The 17,594-nt window shown below is 36.8% G+C and overlaps 1 protein-coding gene across 1 annotated transcript in view; it reads right to left on the reverse strand.

Moving 5' to 3' along the window:
• RNF111 (ring finger protein 111) overlaps nt 1-17,594 on the reverse strand; it is a 93,797-nt gene that overhangs the window by 17,292 nt on the left and 58,911 nt on the right. Inside the window, 3 exon segments of the mRNA XM_020981896.2 lie at nt 1,187-1,538; nt 9,974-10,229; nt 14,615-14,934. Of these exon segments, the coding sequence (XP_020837555.1) occupies nt 1,187-1,538; nt 9,974-10,229; nt 14,615-14,934 (928 nt within the window).

Raw genomic sequence — 17,594 nt, forward strand, 5'->3', positions numbered from 1 at the left:
TTATTATCCGCCCTGGAGTCAGGAGGACCTGAGTTCAAATCTGGCCTCAGACACATAACACTTACTACTAGCTATGTGACTCTGGGCAAGTCACTTCACCCCAACTGCCTTGCCAAAAAAAAAAAAAAGGAAAGAAATAATGAGCTCAATGATCTTAGAAAAATATGGAAAGATTTGCATGAAATAACAGAGCGAAATGAGCAGAACCAAGAGAATATTGTATAGAGTAACAACAATATCAGGGGCAGCTAGGTGGCACAGTGGATAGAGCATCGGCCCTAGAGTCAGGAGGACTTGAGTTCAAATACGGCCTCAGACACTTGACGCTTATTAGTTGTGTGACACTTACTAGCCAAAAAAAAGAAAAAAGAAAAGAAAAGGTTTACCAAAGAGTTAAAGCCACAAGTTACTAAAATGACTTCTAATATATTTGGCTCAATTTTAGTTTTTAACCAATTAAGGATTTAGTAGAACCCTTTTGTTTCAACTTTATGAAAATCTAACTATTTCACTGAATTTTCATACTTGGTAGTTGTAGTATACTAAACATTCTTTTATTAAAGGTTCATTTTGCACTCCTTTAAGTAATTTTGAATATATAGTACAATGCTGTGCATGTGTGTGCTGTAAGAAGTTATATACATTATATTTTTATACATCAGCCTTATCTCCCCTTTATATTCCTGCTGAAGTGGGTGACTTGCCATCCAGATCCCAAATTCCACAGCCTAGCCACTGCCTTCCTACCTGATCCTAAGAATGAACCCCCAGGTCTTTTCATCTTCCCCGAAGCTGAACCCTTCTCCTACATGTATTGTCTCTATTAGAATGTGAGCACCTTTATTTTGCTTTTCTATTTGTATCCCTAGCACAAGGCACAGTACTTTGCACAAAGTAAATTTTTTTTCCTCCCTCCCCTTCTTCCATTCATTCATATGCTAACCTTGATATATAGCCTGGAATTTATTTGCTTTTAATAAATTCCTTAGATGAGATTATTTTATGACTGCATTTTCACATAAAAGTTATCAATATGGGTGTGGTTGGGGAAAGAAATGATTAATGAAGAAAGAGCAGAATTTAATTATTAGCTGTACTGCTTCTTAAAATTTTTATGATTTCTAAGACTTAAAGAGACAAAAAGAAAAAGGTGTATATGATTTTCTTGCACAAGTGTAGAGCTTACGTTGGATGTTGCATCATTCTTCTTCTTTGGACCTCCATCCTCTGGATCACTTCATGAGGATGTAGCCTCTGTGCTGAAGGTGCTGTAGCAGGGATATGATGTGAAATTGGCTGGTGTGTAGGTGGGAGATGCTGAGGAATTGGAGCAGCTGTACTGCTTAAATGGTGAGTTGGGGGTGGAGGAGGCACAGGATGAGATGCAGTATGTGAAGTAATCTGAGTATGGAAGGGATGTACAGGATGAGGAATAACATAATCCACTTGAGTTGGAGGTTGAGTCTGAGAAGGAGGGTTCCCGTGAGAGTGGGGGCATGCAGATGTTTGATGATGAAGTGGTCTGGTCAAAGAAGGATCTGAAAAATAGAATTTAAAGGGTATTTACATATAGGCACAAAACATTCTTTATTACTTGTCATTAATAAAATTAATGAGAAGCAAAATAGCATTGCAATTAAAGTAGCACCATGAAGTCAGGAAAACCGTTGTTCAATCCTGCTTCTGAACAGCCATATGACCACGGACAAGTCATCAAATCCATTAGTGTTTAAGAAGTTGCCTAACACAGAAAGCAGACAAGTTACTGCTATCCACCGACAGAGGGCATTGTCCACACACTGATGGAATCATGAGATGAGCCAGAAAGGGATAATATGCTTATAATATATTCTGGCTACACCTTTCTCTAAATTGGATGGAATGTCATGAGTTCTATTAATACCTAGCTGTAATATTGTTGTACAGTCATTTAATCTCTGGGGGTTCAGTTCTCTTATCTGGAAAATAGAGGAGTTGAATTAGATGATCGTTAAAGCCTCTTCCAATTCTAAAATTGAGTCTATGTAACTAGACAGTATGATTATAAAGTAATGAAATCATTCTACCAAACATCTAGAGTTTCTATCTGCCAAATAACTTTTGTCCCCTTTCAAGCTGAGAGACACATAAGGAGACTGTCATTACTCAAGTGATACTGCCATTAAATCTTTAAAAATTCCTTTTCTGTAATTATCACAAGAGATTAAGTTATGTTATCTTGAATATTCTTCAGGGACATTGTCTTTTAGAGGTAGATTTGCATTTTGTAAGCTCTAACTAATGCTAAGTCATATGGCTAATGGTATGGTTAATCACGATAGTATTGCTTTTAGTTAAAAAAAATTACTTCATGTATACTCATGGATTTTTATAGCACAGAAGCTGATCAGTGGTCAAGTTCATTTCTTTTATATCACAAAGAAAGTCTCAAAGGGAAACTCACGCCTCTAAGAAACTCACAATTTCTAGATTATTTTTCACTAGCTTGGGGAATAAAACTATGTGAATGAGGTCAATGATGTCAGGCAAATATATCAACACTGTCTTCATTTATGATTTTGACATTCAAGCCATCTGGATTCCCTAAGATATCAGAATTTTCCCACTACAGAATTTAAAGTCACTTTGTTTCCTGTGATACCATAAAACTCATTATCTAAATATTGTCATCAAAGATGCATTTGAATGAGCTGATTCTCTCATATTTTCAACATTTCACCCAATCCAGTGAATGAATAGACTTAATATCAACATAGTCTTGTCTCGTCTCTTGACACTTATCTGCAAGACAGTCATATGGTAAGTTGCCATATATATCTTTTCAGATATTCAGCAACTCTACTGTAAAATAGAGATAAAAATGCCTAAAAGACCTATTTGATTCAAGACTGTATATGAGAACTTTGCAAATTTTCAACTTTGATACAAATGTCAGTTGTTGTTGTAATTGTTGGCAGCTAAGTGTCACAGCAGATAAAGCACTAGAACTGGATAGTCAAGCGAGATGAGTTCAAATCCAGGCTCAGACATTTACAGGCTCTGTAACCTGAACAAGTGACTTAACTTCTGCTTGCCTCAGTTTTCTCAACTGTTAAACAGGAATGATAACAGCATCAACCTTGCAGGGCTGTTGTGAAGATTAAATATTTGTAAAAATTTTTAAAGTGCTTAACATAGTGCTGGCACATAGTAGGTATTATGTAAACACTTATTACCTTCGCTTTATCCTACACTCTCTACACTTTTTATGCAATTCAAAAAATCTAGGCAACTTTGTCCTCCAAAGTTTTTTAAAAATGTATCTTTACCTGCAGATTTAATTTCATATTAACTTTAATAGATTTCAATTTTATATCCTATATTAAGGGCAATTTTCACCATTTAAGGTTTTTTGGTACTATTTCACACTCTAGTACCCCTCTGGTATTATTTCAATCTTTATTTACCAATATGCCACTGTGCTCATCCTTTGTTACAATCAAGTTGGTTTCCCTTACTGCCCTCCCAAGATATTTTGCTATTTTCTCCCTTTAAGCCTTATTTTTGTTCCAACATGAAATTTACCCTTCCATGTGCCACAGCAGTCATTATGTATGACTGGACAATCTTTAAAGTAATTCTGCTAAAAAGTGAAACATTCTACAATGTATCCCTACTATAATAATTTTCCCTCTGATTCAATAAGCTATACATAAAAGTGAGCTGGACAGCTTTATAGTTATGCCCTGAATTATCAAATGGGATATAGAGAGGCACAGGGTTATTAAAGATCACTAATGAAGAGAACTGGGACAAAACTCCACGTTCCTTATCCTTTTCACTAAATACTGTGACACTGGTCAATCAATGTGCTAGACAGACAGATGACAAGGATTTTTCTTTTAAAAAAGTACATACTATGTGCCAGATACTGTGGTATTAGCTTTACAAATATTATCTCACTTGCTCCTCACAAAAACCCTGGGAGGTAGGTACTATTCTTATCCTCATTTTATAGCTGGGGAAACAGGCAGATAGCATTTAAGTGGTTTTCTGAGGGTCACAAAGCCAGTAAGTGTCTGAAGTCAGATTTGAACTTAGATTTTTCTGACTCCAAAGGTAGTACTCTTTTCACTGAGTCTCCTAGCTGCCTCTAGGTTCTCACAATCACAGTAGGTGAGGCTGTGTGTGTGTGTGTGTGCATGCGCACATGCGAAGGGTTAACAGGGTTGATACAGAAGTTGCTCCCTATGACTAATAAACTGATGATATAATTGGGTACACAAGATGAACATAGAAAACAAAGTAATAAATAAGTTGAATTGTATGGTATAGACAGTAAGTGCTGAGGAATAAGAGGTCAATAACAAGAGGAACAGTCACAGAATGATTCAAAGAAGTGAGTGGAATCAGGTTTGAAGGACTTTAAGGCTTTTTAAAAGATGAAGAGAATTACAGGTAAAGTTAACTAGATAAGCAAAGGCAGAAGAAGAAAAGTGAGTATGTATTCTTGGGACGGTGAGGAGCTGGGCCTACATTAGACTAAAGGATACAAAAGATATAATCATACAATTTTAGAACTGGAAGAGACTGTTAAAGATCATCAGGTTGAAAACCCTTATCTTATGGTGAAAAACTATTTACTGAGTCATTCTAGCTTTACTAACCTGTTCAACTTTTTCTTATAATATTTAAATTTGTATATTTTTATTGGTTAAATTTTCCTGGTCCATTGTATAGCAGAGAAATGGATCTTGTCTACTTGAAATATGTATAATCTTTAATATTAAAGTACACCAATCCACTTTGAATTTATTGTGGAATATGGTATGAGAAGCTAGACTAAACCTATTTTTTTGTCATATTGCTTTCCAGTTTTCCCAGCAGATAACATTTCTAAAAATTTATTTATTTATTTATTGTTAGTTTTCAGCAATCACTTCCAGAAGATTTTGAGTTCTAAATTTTCTCCCCCTCCCCAAGGCAGAGTGCAATCTGATATAGGCTATTCTCCAATGGAAGAATCATGAGAAAGAAGAAACAAAAAAAGAGAGACCGCAAATAGTATACTTCCATCTGCATTCAGATTCTATGGCTCTTTTTCTGGATGTGGATAGCATTTTCCATCATGAGTCTTTCCGAGTTGTCTTAGATCCTTGCATTCCCAGCAGATATTACTAAGAGAATTCTTTCTTAGGTAATTTATGTTTTGGGATTTAAAGAACACTAGGTTATTAAACTTAATTAGGTCTAATTTTTCACCTCCGCCTACTGGCTTCCACCAAAGTTCAGCTTAAATCCAGTCTCTGCAAAAGACTTTTCAGTGTCATCCCTCTCCTCCCCACATCATTGCTAGTGCCTTCCCTTTGAGATTACCTCCCATGTATGTAGTCTCCCCAACTGGAATGTGGGCACTTTAAGACCAGGGACCATATTTTTACATTTTTTCCTACCACCAGTAGTGTCTGGCACATATTCAATATGCTTAATAAATGTCTGCTGAGCAACTTCCATTCATCTTCTCTATTTTTTAACCAGTACCATGATTTTAAAGATTCCTGCTTTATAATACAGTTTGAATTCTGGAAGTACTTATTCTCTCTTCATTCCTACCTTTTCTCACTATTTCACAGTATATTTTAGATCTCTTGTTTTTCCAAATGAATTATTTTGTTTAGCTCTGTAAGGTATCACTTTTATAATTTGCTTGTTAAAGCACTAGCTAAGTAAAAACTGTTGGAAGCAGTTATCTCCTAGCTCCCAGATGATTTCCCTCTCTTCTCAAGCACTGGCTTAGACTTCCTCTCCATCCTAACCCCTGCCCTGATAATAGGAGACTTCACCATACACACTGATGATGGTTCTTCCATTCCACTTCAGTCACACACAGGGCACTCTTGATCTTTGCCATCACACTCAAGTGTTCTACTCCCATGATCAAGAATTCTGAAAATACTTTATGTGATTGTAACTTCTTAAGATTTCATCCCTCTCTATGCTTCACTCCTCCTTAAACTATTCTTCTTTACTGGGGGCCATCTCCAGTCATCCTGATTATATCTTGCCACTGGACCCAGATGGCTCTGGAAGAGAAAGTGAGACCAGTGACTTTGCACAGCCTTCCCTCACTTAAATCCAATTCACTTGCATGCCATGACATCACCTCCCTGATGTCATGGCTCTTTAAAGAACAAAGGACAAACAGAAACAACAATTCTTCTTTACCATGACAACTAGTCTCTCCATCCCTCAGTACGATCTAATGCTTTTACCCTTGGTCTAGCCTCACTTTTCTTCCTTTTCAGTCTCTAATCCTCTTAAGTTAACCTGTCCATTGTTATAGTCCTTTATTTTCAAATCCCCCTCTCCCTTTTCCCATCACTGCAAATTTCTTTCCAAGCACAAAATCATGAATTCCTTGATTCCCATATCACTGCTGTGTTTGCCCATATTCTCAGCAGAAGACCTATCCTCACACTTTACTGAAAAAACAAAGGCTAGTATTAACTATGAACTCTCTATTCTCCTCATAGTACACTAAAATCTTAAAATTCCTTAACATTGTCCCCCATTCTCTCTTCTTTTACTCCAGTGTCCAATGAAAAACCCCTTCTTACCAAGGCTAACACTTCAATCAGATCTGCTTTCTCTAATCATCAAGCCCATCTACTGATTCTTTTCTTGCTTGCCTTCCCTGCAAACATGTACAAATCTACCTATCCTTCAAAAAACCTCACCTGAACCTAAATCCCCCTCAAGATATCATCCTTTAGCTATCCTCTCATTCACCGCCTAACTCTCTGTACCTTTGCTGCAATGTGTCCTCTGTGCCTGGAACGGATGTCCTTCTCACCTCCAGCTTTTATAATTTCTATTTTCCTTCAAAGTTCAGGTCAAACAGCACCATTTTCAGCACCAAGTGCCAGAGACAGCTAGGTGGTGCAGTGGAATAGTCAATTTCAGCATGTTTGATATCATATGTCTCCTACAGATCCCAAGCACAAAATCACACCTTCAAGAATAAGAGGCAGTATCTTGGACAAGAATTGTTTTGATTAGCATGAAAAGAAGACTAATGAGGAACTCTATATGCTTATAGATAACACCTGCAATGTTTCTGGTTATAGTTTGCTTTATTAAGTGAAGAAGGCAATAAAACAGGGTCACAGGGGAAGGGCAGGCTAGTTAACAGTCTTTTTCTCGTTTTGGCTGTCCTCGTCCTTTGAGTTCTGCCTCAGGCTTCATTAATTCTCCTGGGGTCTTGTTTCTTCTAACCCCTGCCCCGACACTCTCCAGGACTACTGGCTAAACTTTATTATAGGCTCATTCAAAAAAGAAATCCTAACTAAACCAATAAGTTTAATTCACTTTTCTTGCCTAAAAATTATTTCTAAGATTTCCCTACAAACCATGTTCATATTTAGTCATGGTAATTAGTACCTATGGCTACTGCCACACATGTAAGTCGAGTTAGTGGAGTTCCTGAAGGCTTAGGGCACGAGGAGGTTATCTAGGGTTATTTAAGTAATTCTTAAATGAGCCTGTTGGGACATACTGATGTCTACAGATAACTAGCAAGAGAAACTATGTAAACTCTCTTCTACTAAATCATGTACATGGGACAACTGAGAGCTTAGGAAGCAATGAAGTCAACCTGGTAGAGTTTCTGGTTATAGGCCCACAGAATTCTCTAGCACTGAAACGCATCCATGAAACACCTGATGGTCTAGGAGGGAGTAAAGTTGAACTTATTGTTTCTAGAAGCAATGATTTAAGCTGGGAGAGCTGATAGCTTTACCACTAGCATCTTTAATTATGAAGCCTACTGCTTAGGGGTAAGCCATTAGGATTTAGTGGTGTCTGGTACAACTATGCAATGTAGCCCTCATGAGGATATTATCAGACATCTCATTTGATGTTCTCCCCTGACAACGAACATTCGTTCCTTTTCAAAAGAGGTAAAAAAGTACAGAAGAGAAGATAGACCAGAGAGTCATCTAGTACGGAAATGCATCTATGAGGTAACTGATGTTCCACTAAGCAGCAGAGCTGAGGTAGTTGGGAGAGTTGGTAGCTTTACTGCATTCTGCAGAATGCATGCTCTAGCTAGTTCATGTCAAGAATTCCCTAAGTGGTGAATCTCAAAAAGGCTCAAGGAAAAAGAGAGCAGTGGAATACATTTGGCTGGTTTTGAGTCTTTATCTAGCTGTGATATCCTTTAGGGGGAAAAAAAATCTCCATTTAATCAAGCTGGTAAAAGCCAGAGGAGCATTACAATATTTTTGGCAAAGGGAAGAAAGGTGAAAAAGGGAGAAATTTTGGCTGTAGATTGTTACCAGAAGGTTAAGGACATTTTTTTCAAGAAAATACATGGTAAGTTTTCCAGATGAGAGTAATTAATAATAACTAGGAAAAAAGGGATACTAGAATGCTAAGAAACTAAGATCAAGTGGAGTTAGGTAGGGAGTTAAGGACAGTATAGTCCCATCAAGAATATGGAATGACCTAAGAGTAGAAAAAAGGCCTCCAGTTGAGATTTTTCATTTTGTGATAAGAGATATAAACTATGGAAGGAAAATTCCTGGTCATAAAACTGGAACTATAACTCTTTGTTTTGAGAGTAGATGTAGGATGGGGCTAGATGTGGAACATGATCCTTTTGGGCAATTAATTATCCTTCTTTCCCTCCCTCAACTTCAGAGTAGAGATGACCTGTTGGTTGATGATAGGAAGAGAAAAGGGGTCACTCTCTTTTATTCCCACAGACTTTTCTGAATTTTAAAGATGAAAAAAGAGTAAAAATCTAGATAAAAACCATCACTGCCCCCGGTATATCATGGGGACAGAACACATACACGCCCTAATTTAGGAGGTCTTTTGACTGAAGAAATATAGGAAAGGCTAAAATACTTATTTTAACTATATTAACTGATATTTTTTATTTTAAAATCACCTAAATTTCTCTATTTCTCCCCTCCCCAACAAGGAGGGGGAAAAGGAAAATAATTCAGCAATGATAACTAACATATCAACCAATGAGAATATTTTTAAAATCTATTACATAACAATAATGGTTGACAAGGAAATCCCTTCAAGTTTTAGAAAAGTGGAGATTTTAAACTACTTTGATAACTAATGGAGGCTTTAACAAAGATTTTTTAAATTGTTTCTGGTTTCTTGAAAGTTACTCCATATGTGACAAGTCATCTTTACTTGCATATCACTTCTTTAGTAAGTGAAAAATATCTTATTTTCAAAATAGGAAAAAATGACCAACAAGTCTTTTCTTCTTTCACATACCTTAGATGAAGAACGATATTTTCAATTATGGGATAACTTAAAAATTTTCAAACCTATTTTCATGTATGAGAAACAGAACCACATACTGGATAGAATACTAAACATGGAGTCAGGAAAGACTTGAGTTTGAACCCTGTCTCAGATACTAATACCACCACGACCACAAGCAAGTAAGCAACTTCCCCAAGTGTCAATTTAGTCATCAGTAAAAAGGGAATAAAAGCTGTAGCATCTAGCCCAGCAGATTGTGAAACTCAAATAAGAAGATGTACATAAAGAACTTTTTTGGGGGCAGCTAGGTGGCGCAGTGGATAGAGCACCAGCCCTGAAGTCAGGAGGACCTGAGTTCAAATTCGGCCTCAGACCAAACACTTGACATGTCCTAGCTGTGTGACCTTGGGCAAGTCACTTATTCCCAACTGCCTCACTTAAAAAAAGCTTTTTGCCCTCTAAAGATATGTAAATACCAGTTTTCAAAATGTGAACTACCATCTAACACTTTACTTTTCTTACATTTTCCTGAATCATCTGAATCTTCTAGCTGACAGGTTTGGTGTTTTTTTTTTTAATTAAGTTAGGACTCAAGAATATGGTAAGTAAATACTGAATAAACAATTCCATAGAGTATACAAGAAATGTATTACTATGATTAAAATATGTCTACGTAAATACGCCCAGTTATAACTATACTTACAAGGGGGTGGCATATAATGTCGGCATGACGAAAGGGAGGCTTGTGGAGGAGCCTGGGGTTGAGGCTGTGCAACCACACTTGATCCATAACCATCCACTGAAATTGGCTGGCTTGGGCCAGCACTAGCCTGGTGGCCAAAAATTGCAGCTCGTGAAGAAGAAACAGGGCAGCAAGGATCAAAGGCAGATGCTCCATGAAAGCCACCATTTCCATGACTTCTGATACCATTGTTGCTCAGGTCTACTGGTAAAGCCTGCTGTATAAAACAGAACTATGTTTCCAAATGATCCTTGCAAAATACTTCAAAATATTAACACTTTACATGCAACTTTATTAAAAATTTTCTAAAGTGATATATGTGTGTGTGTGTGTGTGTGTGTGTGTGTATACACACACACACACGTATATATATAAATGCATCAAATCAAGAGAATGGAAAATTTAATCAATAACCAATCAACAAGTATTTATCATGTGTCTAGTAACTGGCCAAGAAATTTGGGCATAGCTCCAAGTTACTTTAGATCAAAACCCTACTCGCAGTATGTTGGTTTATCTATTTTCCCACAACATCTCCAAAAAACAGTCATCTTTTTTTTTGTTATTTTCACCAATCTTATAGGTGAACTTCAGTTGCTTTAATTTGTATTTCTTTAATTATTAGTCATAGCTTGTACTTCTTCCTTTGAAACCTGTCTATTCATATCCTTTGAATCAAATGGCTCCTATTCATAAACGTAGTTTCAATCTCAAAATCACTACAATTCCTCGGCAGGGAAGGCTACAGTGCTGAAGAAAAGATAAGTTCTAAAACAAAGATGAAAACATTTTTTGCCCAGAATTTGATATGCAGTTGGATAATCTACAGAATCAGAGCATCAATGTGTACTTCTTGGCTAAGAACTACAGATAGAATGAGCTGGGCCCAGAACTGAAAATTTTGGGCTAGATTTCATTTTGAAATTTAACCATAATTTCAATGTTCTCAGATGGCTTGCCTCTGCAGAAATCCATATCTTTTATCCAACTATTCTGCAAAAAATCTCACTCATATACTCTCTCTCTCTCTCATACTCATGTATACATAATTCAAATAATACCCCAAAGGGAAAGGTATACATAGAAGTAAAAGCTGTAATTATTTATCTGCAAAAATTATTCTAACTACAGCAACGAGATTATCAAATGTTCTATGAAATGTATTTCTTGTCGCTTCTGGACATATAGCAAGTTAGGAAATTTCAACACTGTCAATATTGTTGTCATAGAGACCGATATAAAAACTGCATTTGCATCATTCAATAAAATAGTAAAAAGAATTTTACCTATGGTTAATCTTGATGGCTGAACAAATTATGATACATGGATATAGTGAAATATCTTAACACTATAAGAAACAGCAAATATGAAGTATTCATAGAAACATGGATTCAAATACTTGTATGATGTGATAAAGAGTGAAAAGAGTAAGATGGAGGAGGAATGTACACAGTGACTACAAGAATGTAAAGGAAAACAATGCTTAAGCAAGCTGAATTCAGACTAAATGCATCTAAGTTCTGGAGGAAAGATTATAAAATGCATTTTTCTCCTTTCATCAAAGAAGCAGCACAGCATAGTGGATGAAATGCTGGACAGTCAGAAAGGCATGGTCTGAAGCACACCTTAGATACTTCTTAGCTGCATGACTGTGAGCAACTTACATAAGCTTCGGCTTCCTCAACTACAAAATAAAGGAGCTGGACTCAATGGCTTCTGAGTTCCCTTCCAAATCTAAAGATATAATACCATGATGTATGATGCAGTAAACCATGCTTATGCAATATTGTGGAAGCATTCAGAAATGGTAGTTATGTCCAACAGTTTTGTTTAATGGGTTTTCTTTCACAAACAAAGGCTAAATGGTGGTAATAATTATTGCAGTGGAAGGGGAAATGGAGAAATGAGTAGTATAAAAGGGCATCAATAAAATTTGAAAAGAAAAAAAACCACTTCATGTAAAACTTGGTCTTTTAGCCAGCTTTAAAAAACCCATCAACACGCTAACAGGTCTCAAATACACAGAGACATTTATAGCAGCACTTTTTAAGGTAGCAAAGAACTAGAAATAGAGTAGATGGGATTGGAGGATGATTGAACAAATTACAGTATTGGAGTATAATGGAAGAATTCACCATAAGAAAGAAATATGAAGAATTTAAGATGACAGGAGGATTTGGGTGAACTGATTTAGAGATCCAAGTACTTTAAAGGAACCAAGAGAAAACTTTATATTATGATCATAAAAATATAAAGGAAAACATAATCACTGAAAGGCATCAGCACTCTAATCAATCAGGTGACTTATGATTTAAGCATCTGTTGGTGACAGATGCTTTCCACTTTTCAATTAGAGCATGAATGTTTTATGTTTTAAGACATGACTAATGTATTGATCTGTTTTGTTTAGCTGTGTACATCTTTGTTAAGAGGAAGAGTTCTACTGGGGAGTGGAACTGTAACTGGGAAATTGACAGTGATGTTAAAAAAAAGAGAGAGAAAATCAACAGAACAGTTCTTTAATGTTTAAACACCACTGTCATGCATTTAACAAATGGTCCCAATCCCAAATCCTAGACACTGAAACATAAAGATAAATCTGTCTTTCCATTGGTTCTTTGGGCACCATTATACTTAGATACTCTCCTTCAACCCTTGATTTCTAATACAAGTCTAAACCTGTAAATAGTCTCAGGTGGTTAAGAGCAGGATCTGAAAAACTTTCCTGTTGTGACTTTCTTGCTATCATAAATAGGGTAGCTCTTACATTCTCTGGGTTAATGTAACTTAAGCATAACTGATCTAGGATCTAAAAAACTCCTACCAAATGAGTCCCCTTTCTCCATCCTTTTAATGTTTTCTGCTTGAGTATCTGAATTATCTTCCTTTTGCTTTACTGCAATATTGCTTCCTCTATCCCACATGCTGCCTATGAAGAGAAATGGCAGGAGGGAGGCAAATAAAACTCTTTCAGGTCAGAGACTACTGTTGTTTTTTGTCTTTGTAGCTCTAGTGCCCAGCAAGGTGCTTCGCACATAGTATATATTTAATAAATATTTCTTAAATTAGTGAAAATAGCTATAAAAAGGAAAAAAATACCAAAGAAGACACTTTGGGAAGGACAATGAGATTATATGAAAAAGTAGTGATGACACAGAGTGGCTGCGGGTAATTCTCTGAACCTCTCAGGGTGCTTCAGGTAACTGTCTGAGGTGTTAAGTGCAGATCAAGTCATCTGTTATGGCAGAGTACGCGCCTCACCAAGGGGGTCTCTCTGCCAAGGACATCCCATGTCTTTATTTCCCACCAGCTGCCCTTGGACTGGACTCCACTGTGCCCCCAGAAATCTTCTCATCAGGAAATGGATGGTCCTTTGAGACTACACTGGCTTTGGTACACATGCCTCATCACTATGCTCAGCACTCTGCCCCTCTGACTGTAGGACAAAGACCTGCTAAAGTTTCTATTTAAAGAGGACTCCAAACCCCTCTTCATTTCCCTTGCACCCCCGTGACTGGACTTTATCACCTTCTACCCCAACTCTAGCCTCCAACTTGTGTCCCTGCTTCTACCCTCCTCTCCCCTTTTCAGCTTCCTTTCGTGTGCTATCCTCCCCCATAAGACTGTTAAGGTCCTTGAAAAAAGGGACTTTATTATATTTGTATCTCCTGTGCTTAGTACAGTGCCTGGCAGATGGTAGGAACTTAAATGTTTATTTGACAGACAGATCAGTGTCCCTGACCCTTCCAATCCCCCCCAAATTAATGGCTTTTGAGTTTGTTTTTTCACTTTAAAGTTTTTAGCCTTCTGTTGGCACAGTTATATTTTTCCCTCCTGAAATTTGTTCTTTTGATGCTATATACACACACTCCATTATTATGGAGTGTGTGTATGTCTCTGCGCGAATGCATGTGCAAGCAGGCATATGTGTGCGTGTTTCACCCAGTTTAATACAGAACGAAGAAAAAGTCTGTGGTCATGTTCGTCTCAGTTACTTTTTGTCATCACTGAAAAAAAACTGTGGTGGTTTTTAGAAGGTAACCTAGGTATACTGGAAAGAATATTAGCTCAAGGGTCAAGTTAGAAATATGTGTTGTATGATTTCACATGTATAATTAATTGGTATAATTTTTCTTGTCTTCTTGGTGAGGGAGGGAATTTAGAACTCAAAATTAAAAAAAAAATGCCAAAAATGCATAAATAATAAATTTTAAAGGTTAAAAAAAGAGTTAACTTAAAGAATCTGGGTTCAAATTCAACTGTGGCTGTACAATGCTACTTTTTAAAAAATAACTTCAAAGATGATAGACACTCTAAGTCATAATCCAGTAGAACAGAAACTCAGTGCTCAGGACTGTTTTTCATTTTTGTCTTTATATCCCTAACATTTAACATAGTGCTTTACAAATAAAAAAAAAAGAATAATAAATCTTTGTTGAATTAAATTACCAATCAAAAAGTTCACACTGCAAGCAGTTATGGTATGGACTGTATGAATTTAATTCATAACTATGTAATATATGAAAACATGGGAGCAATCATTTTTTGAAAGCTTCTATACTTCTCAACAAAATTAAGTAACTGTTAACAAATTATACATACCTGGTCATGGTAGCTGGTAGCAGAACTACTACTTGCTCCACATGGTGCCTGCACTTGTGGAGGTCTTTCCACGGGACAACTAGGCTCACTGAACGAAGGAGAAATTGGAACAGCAGGGTGAGGAGTATGGTGGTGGTGGTGATGATGTTGAAAGTGGTGTCCATGCTGTTGAAAACAACTTGTGTGGGGATGCCCTATTCCATGGAGATTTTGTGATGACCCTCCACATGGTGAGTGCTGAGGGCAACATGAAGGTAACCTTGGCATTGCAGGAGGGCCAGTCTCCATTACAGCACTAGATGTGGTTCTCCTTATATCATCTTGAAACAAAAAAACAATGCATAAAATAACTGTTAAATAATAGCCAGATATCACCATGAAACAAAAAGTGATAGTTGAAGAATTAGCTGACTAAAAAATGTTTAGTGAATACTACTAATAATTCATTAAAATAATCAAATTATGGAGATAATAATGCTTTTACAATTTATCAGATGATCAAGAGTTGCCATGGCCAAAAAAGAAATTCAACCCCAGCAGCCACCTTCATGACAGGTCTCTCCAAACTTGGCTAGTTTCAGACAATATTAGCTGACATAAAATCTGTACTAGGGTCATCTTTAATTAGTGGTATTGACCTCCAGGGGTTGCTGAGAATTGTTTTGGGGGTCCTCAAAGTCAAAATTATTTTTATAATACTAATACATTTTAATTTCTATTATGAGAAACATCAACTGACATAACCCAATAAATGAAAGTTATTGGGGGGAGGAGCATCCTCGATAATTTTTAAGAATGTATCTGGAGATCAAAAAGTTTGAGGACTCCTGCTTTTCAACTTTTCAAGCCAAGGACAAATCATGACAGAATTACAACACTCTTAATAGGCAAATTATTTTGTTTGTATATCAAACCTTATGCCCATAGGATAGTTTTGGTGAAAGCACGCTTCAGAAAAACAGACATTCTGAAAAATGTTTAATGGTAGGTAACTCATTTTTTTCAAAGATGAGAATATTATCTCCTATTTGTTTCCACACTGGAAGTTAGGAGGAAGGAATAATAAAGCTGAGGGGAAAAAAAAAATTAGGGGAGGCAGCTAGGTGGCACAGTGGATAGAGCACTGGCTCTGGAGTCAGGAGGACCTGAGTTCAGATCCGGCCTCAGATACTTGACACTTACTAGTAGTGTGACCTTGGGCAAGTCACTTACCCCCAGTGCCTACAAAAAAAAAAAAAAGAATTTGGGGACAAATGGCTAACACCAAGGAATTCTTCCTCCATTAGGGTAAATCAAGCAGTTATGCCTTATACAAATAAAATTCAATGCAGCATGCACATCTTCACTGTGAAGATATCCCTCATAGTAAAGGCTGCTGTGCCTGGTGTCCAAAACACATAACCCCTGACATATACTGGGTCAGCCACAAACTTAAAAGAGACAGACAATTCATCCAAAGACCTAGTTCTGCTGCTATCAAAAATACTCACTTTGCCATTTCTCATCACTGAACCTTTGTATACACAAAGTAGATAGGGAACATAAACCAGGAAAGAAGGAAGATAACTTCTATCCCAATGTAACAGTCTGTCTTGTTAGTACTGTCCCTTGGTGTTTATCTGCTCGAACCTTCCCAAACATTCTGAACTCCTATAATAACTTTAGGCCTGTATCTCTGGGTCTAGATCATTTTATCCAGCCTTTACTAGGCTAGATTCTTTGACCTGGATACCATATTCCTTTCTACACTCTTGCCTCCTTGGATGTTCTCATCTCTGCCTGTGTAAATTCTCTACTGGAAATTTATTTCTCGATCCTTCCCAGCTTACCTGATTTCCAAAATCCACTTTTAACCTAAACTATTTAGAACTATTGCCAATTGAAAAACGAGGGGGAGCTCATAAACCGGGAAACGTCTTAACAAGTTGTGGTGTATGACTGTGATGAAATACTACTGTGCTGTAAGAAATGATGATGGGGATTGTTTCAGAAAAACCTGGGAAGACTTAAATGAACTGATACAAAGTGAAGTGAGCAAAACCAGGACACTATACACAGTGACAGCAATAGTATAACGATGATCAATTATGAAAGCCTTGGCTACAATGATCCACAACAATTCCAGAGGACTCATGATTAAAAATACTATCCACCTCCACAGAGAGACCTAATGAATTTGAGTGCACACTAAAACAATTTTTTTCACTTTCTTTTTTTTCCATGGTGGGGGGAGGGGCAAGAAGAGAGAAAGGTGCAACATGGCTAATATAAAAATATGCTTTACATAAGTTCACATTTATAATGGGTATCATATTGTACATGTTCTCAATGGGTGGAGAAGGGGCTGGAGGTAGAGAGAGAATTTAGAACTCAACATTTTAAAAATTAATGTATAAAAAAAATTATCTGCTGCTCAAAGCAGTTACCAGGAAACTTCAGGGCCTTAAACATATAACTAATATAGCACAACCTCTTGCTGCCCAAAGACACACTAGACTAGACAACTCTGTATGTCAATCTGGACTCCTTGTCCTGGCCTCTCTTAAAATGCTTTGTTCATTTAATTAGGTTTGCTTTTGCTTTTACTTTGTCTAAGATCAGGATTGCTATCCCTGCTTTTTGCATTTTAAATTTCAGCTGAAGTATAATATATTCTGCTTCAAGCATGTTTCTTGTAAGCTATACATTGTAGGATTCTGTTTTTTTTTATCTACTCTGCTACCTGCTTCTGTTTTATGGGAAAGTTCATCCCATTCACATTCACTAAGTTATGATTACTACTGTGTATTTCCCTCCATCCTATTCTTCCTCCTATTTGTTCTCTTTCTCCTTTACCACCTCACCAGTGTATTGCCCTAAGTCAAATTTATGAGAATATAAACCACTCCCAAAACAATAAATGGTCAAAGGATATGAACCGGCAGTTTTCAGATAAAGAAATCAAAGGTATCTACAGGCATATGAAGAAGTGCTCTAAATC

Source organism: Phascolarctos cinereus, unplaced genomic scaffold (assembly GCF_003287225.1).
Source record: "Phascolarctos cinereus isolate Bilbo 61053 unplaced genomic scaffold, phaCin_HiC Scaffold_3;HRSCAF=262, whole genome shotgun sequence".
NCBI lineage: Eukaryota > Metazoa > Chordata > Mammalia > Diprotodontia > Phascolarctidae > Phascolarctos > Phascolarctos cinereus.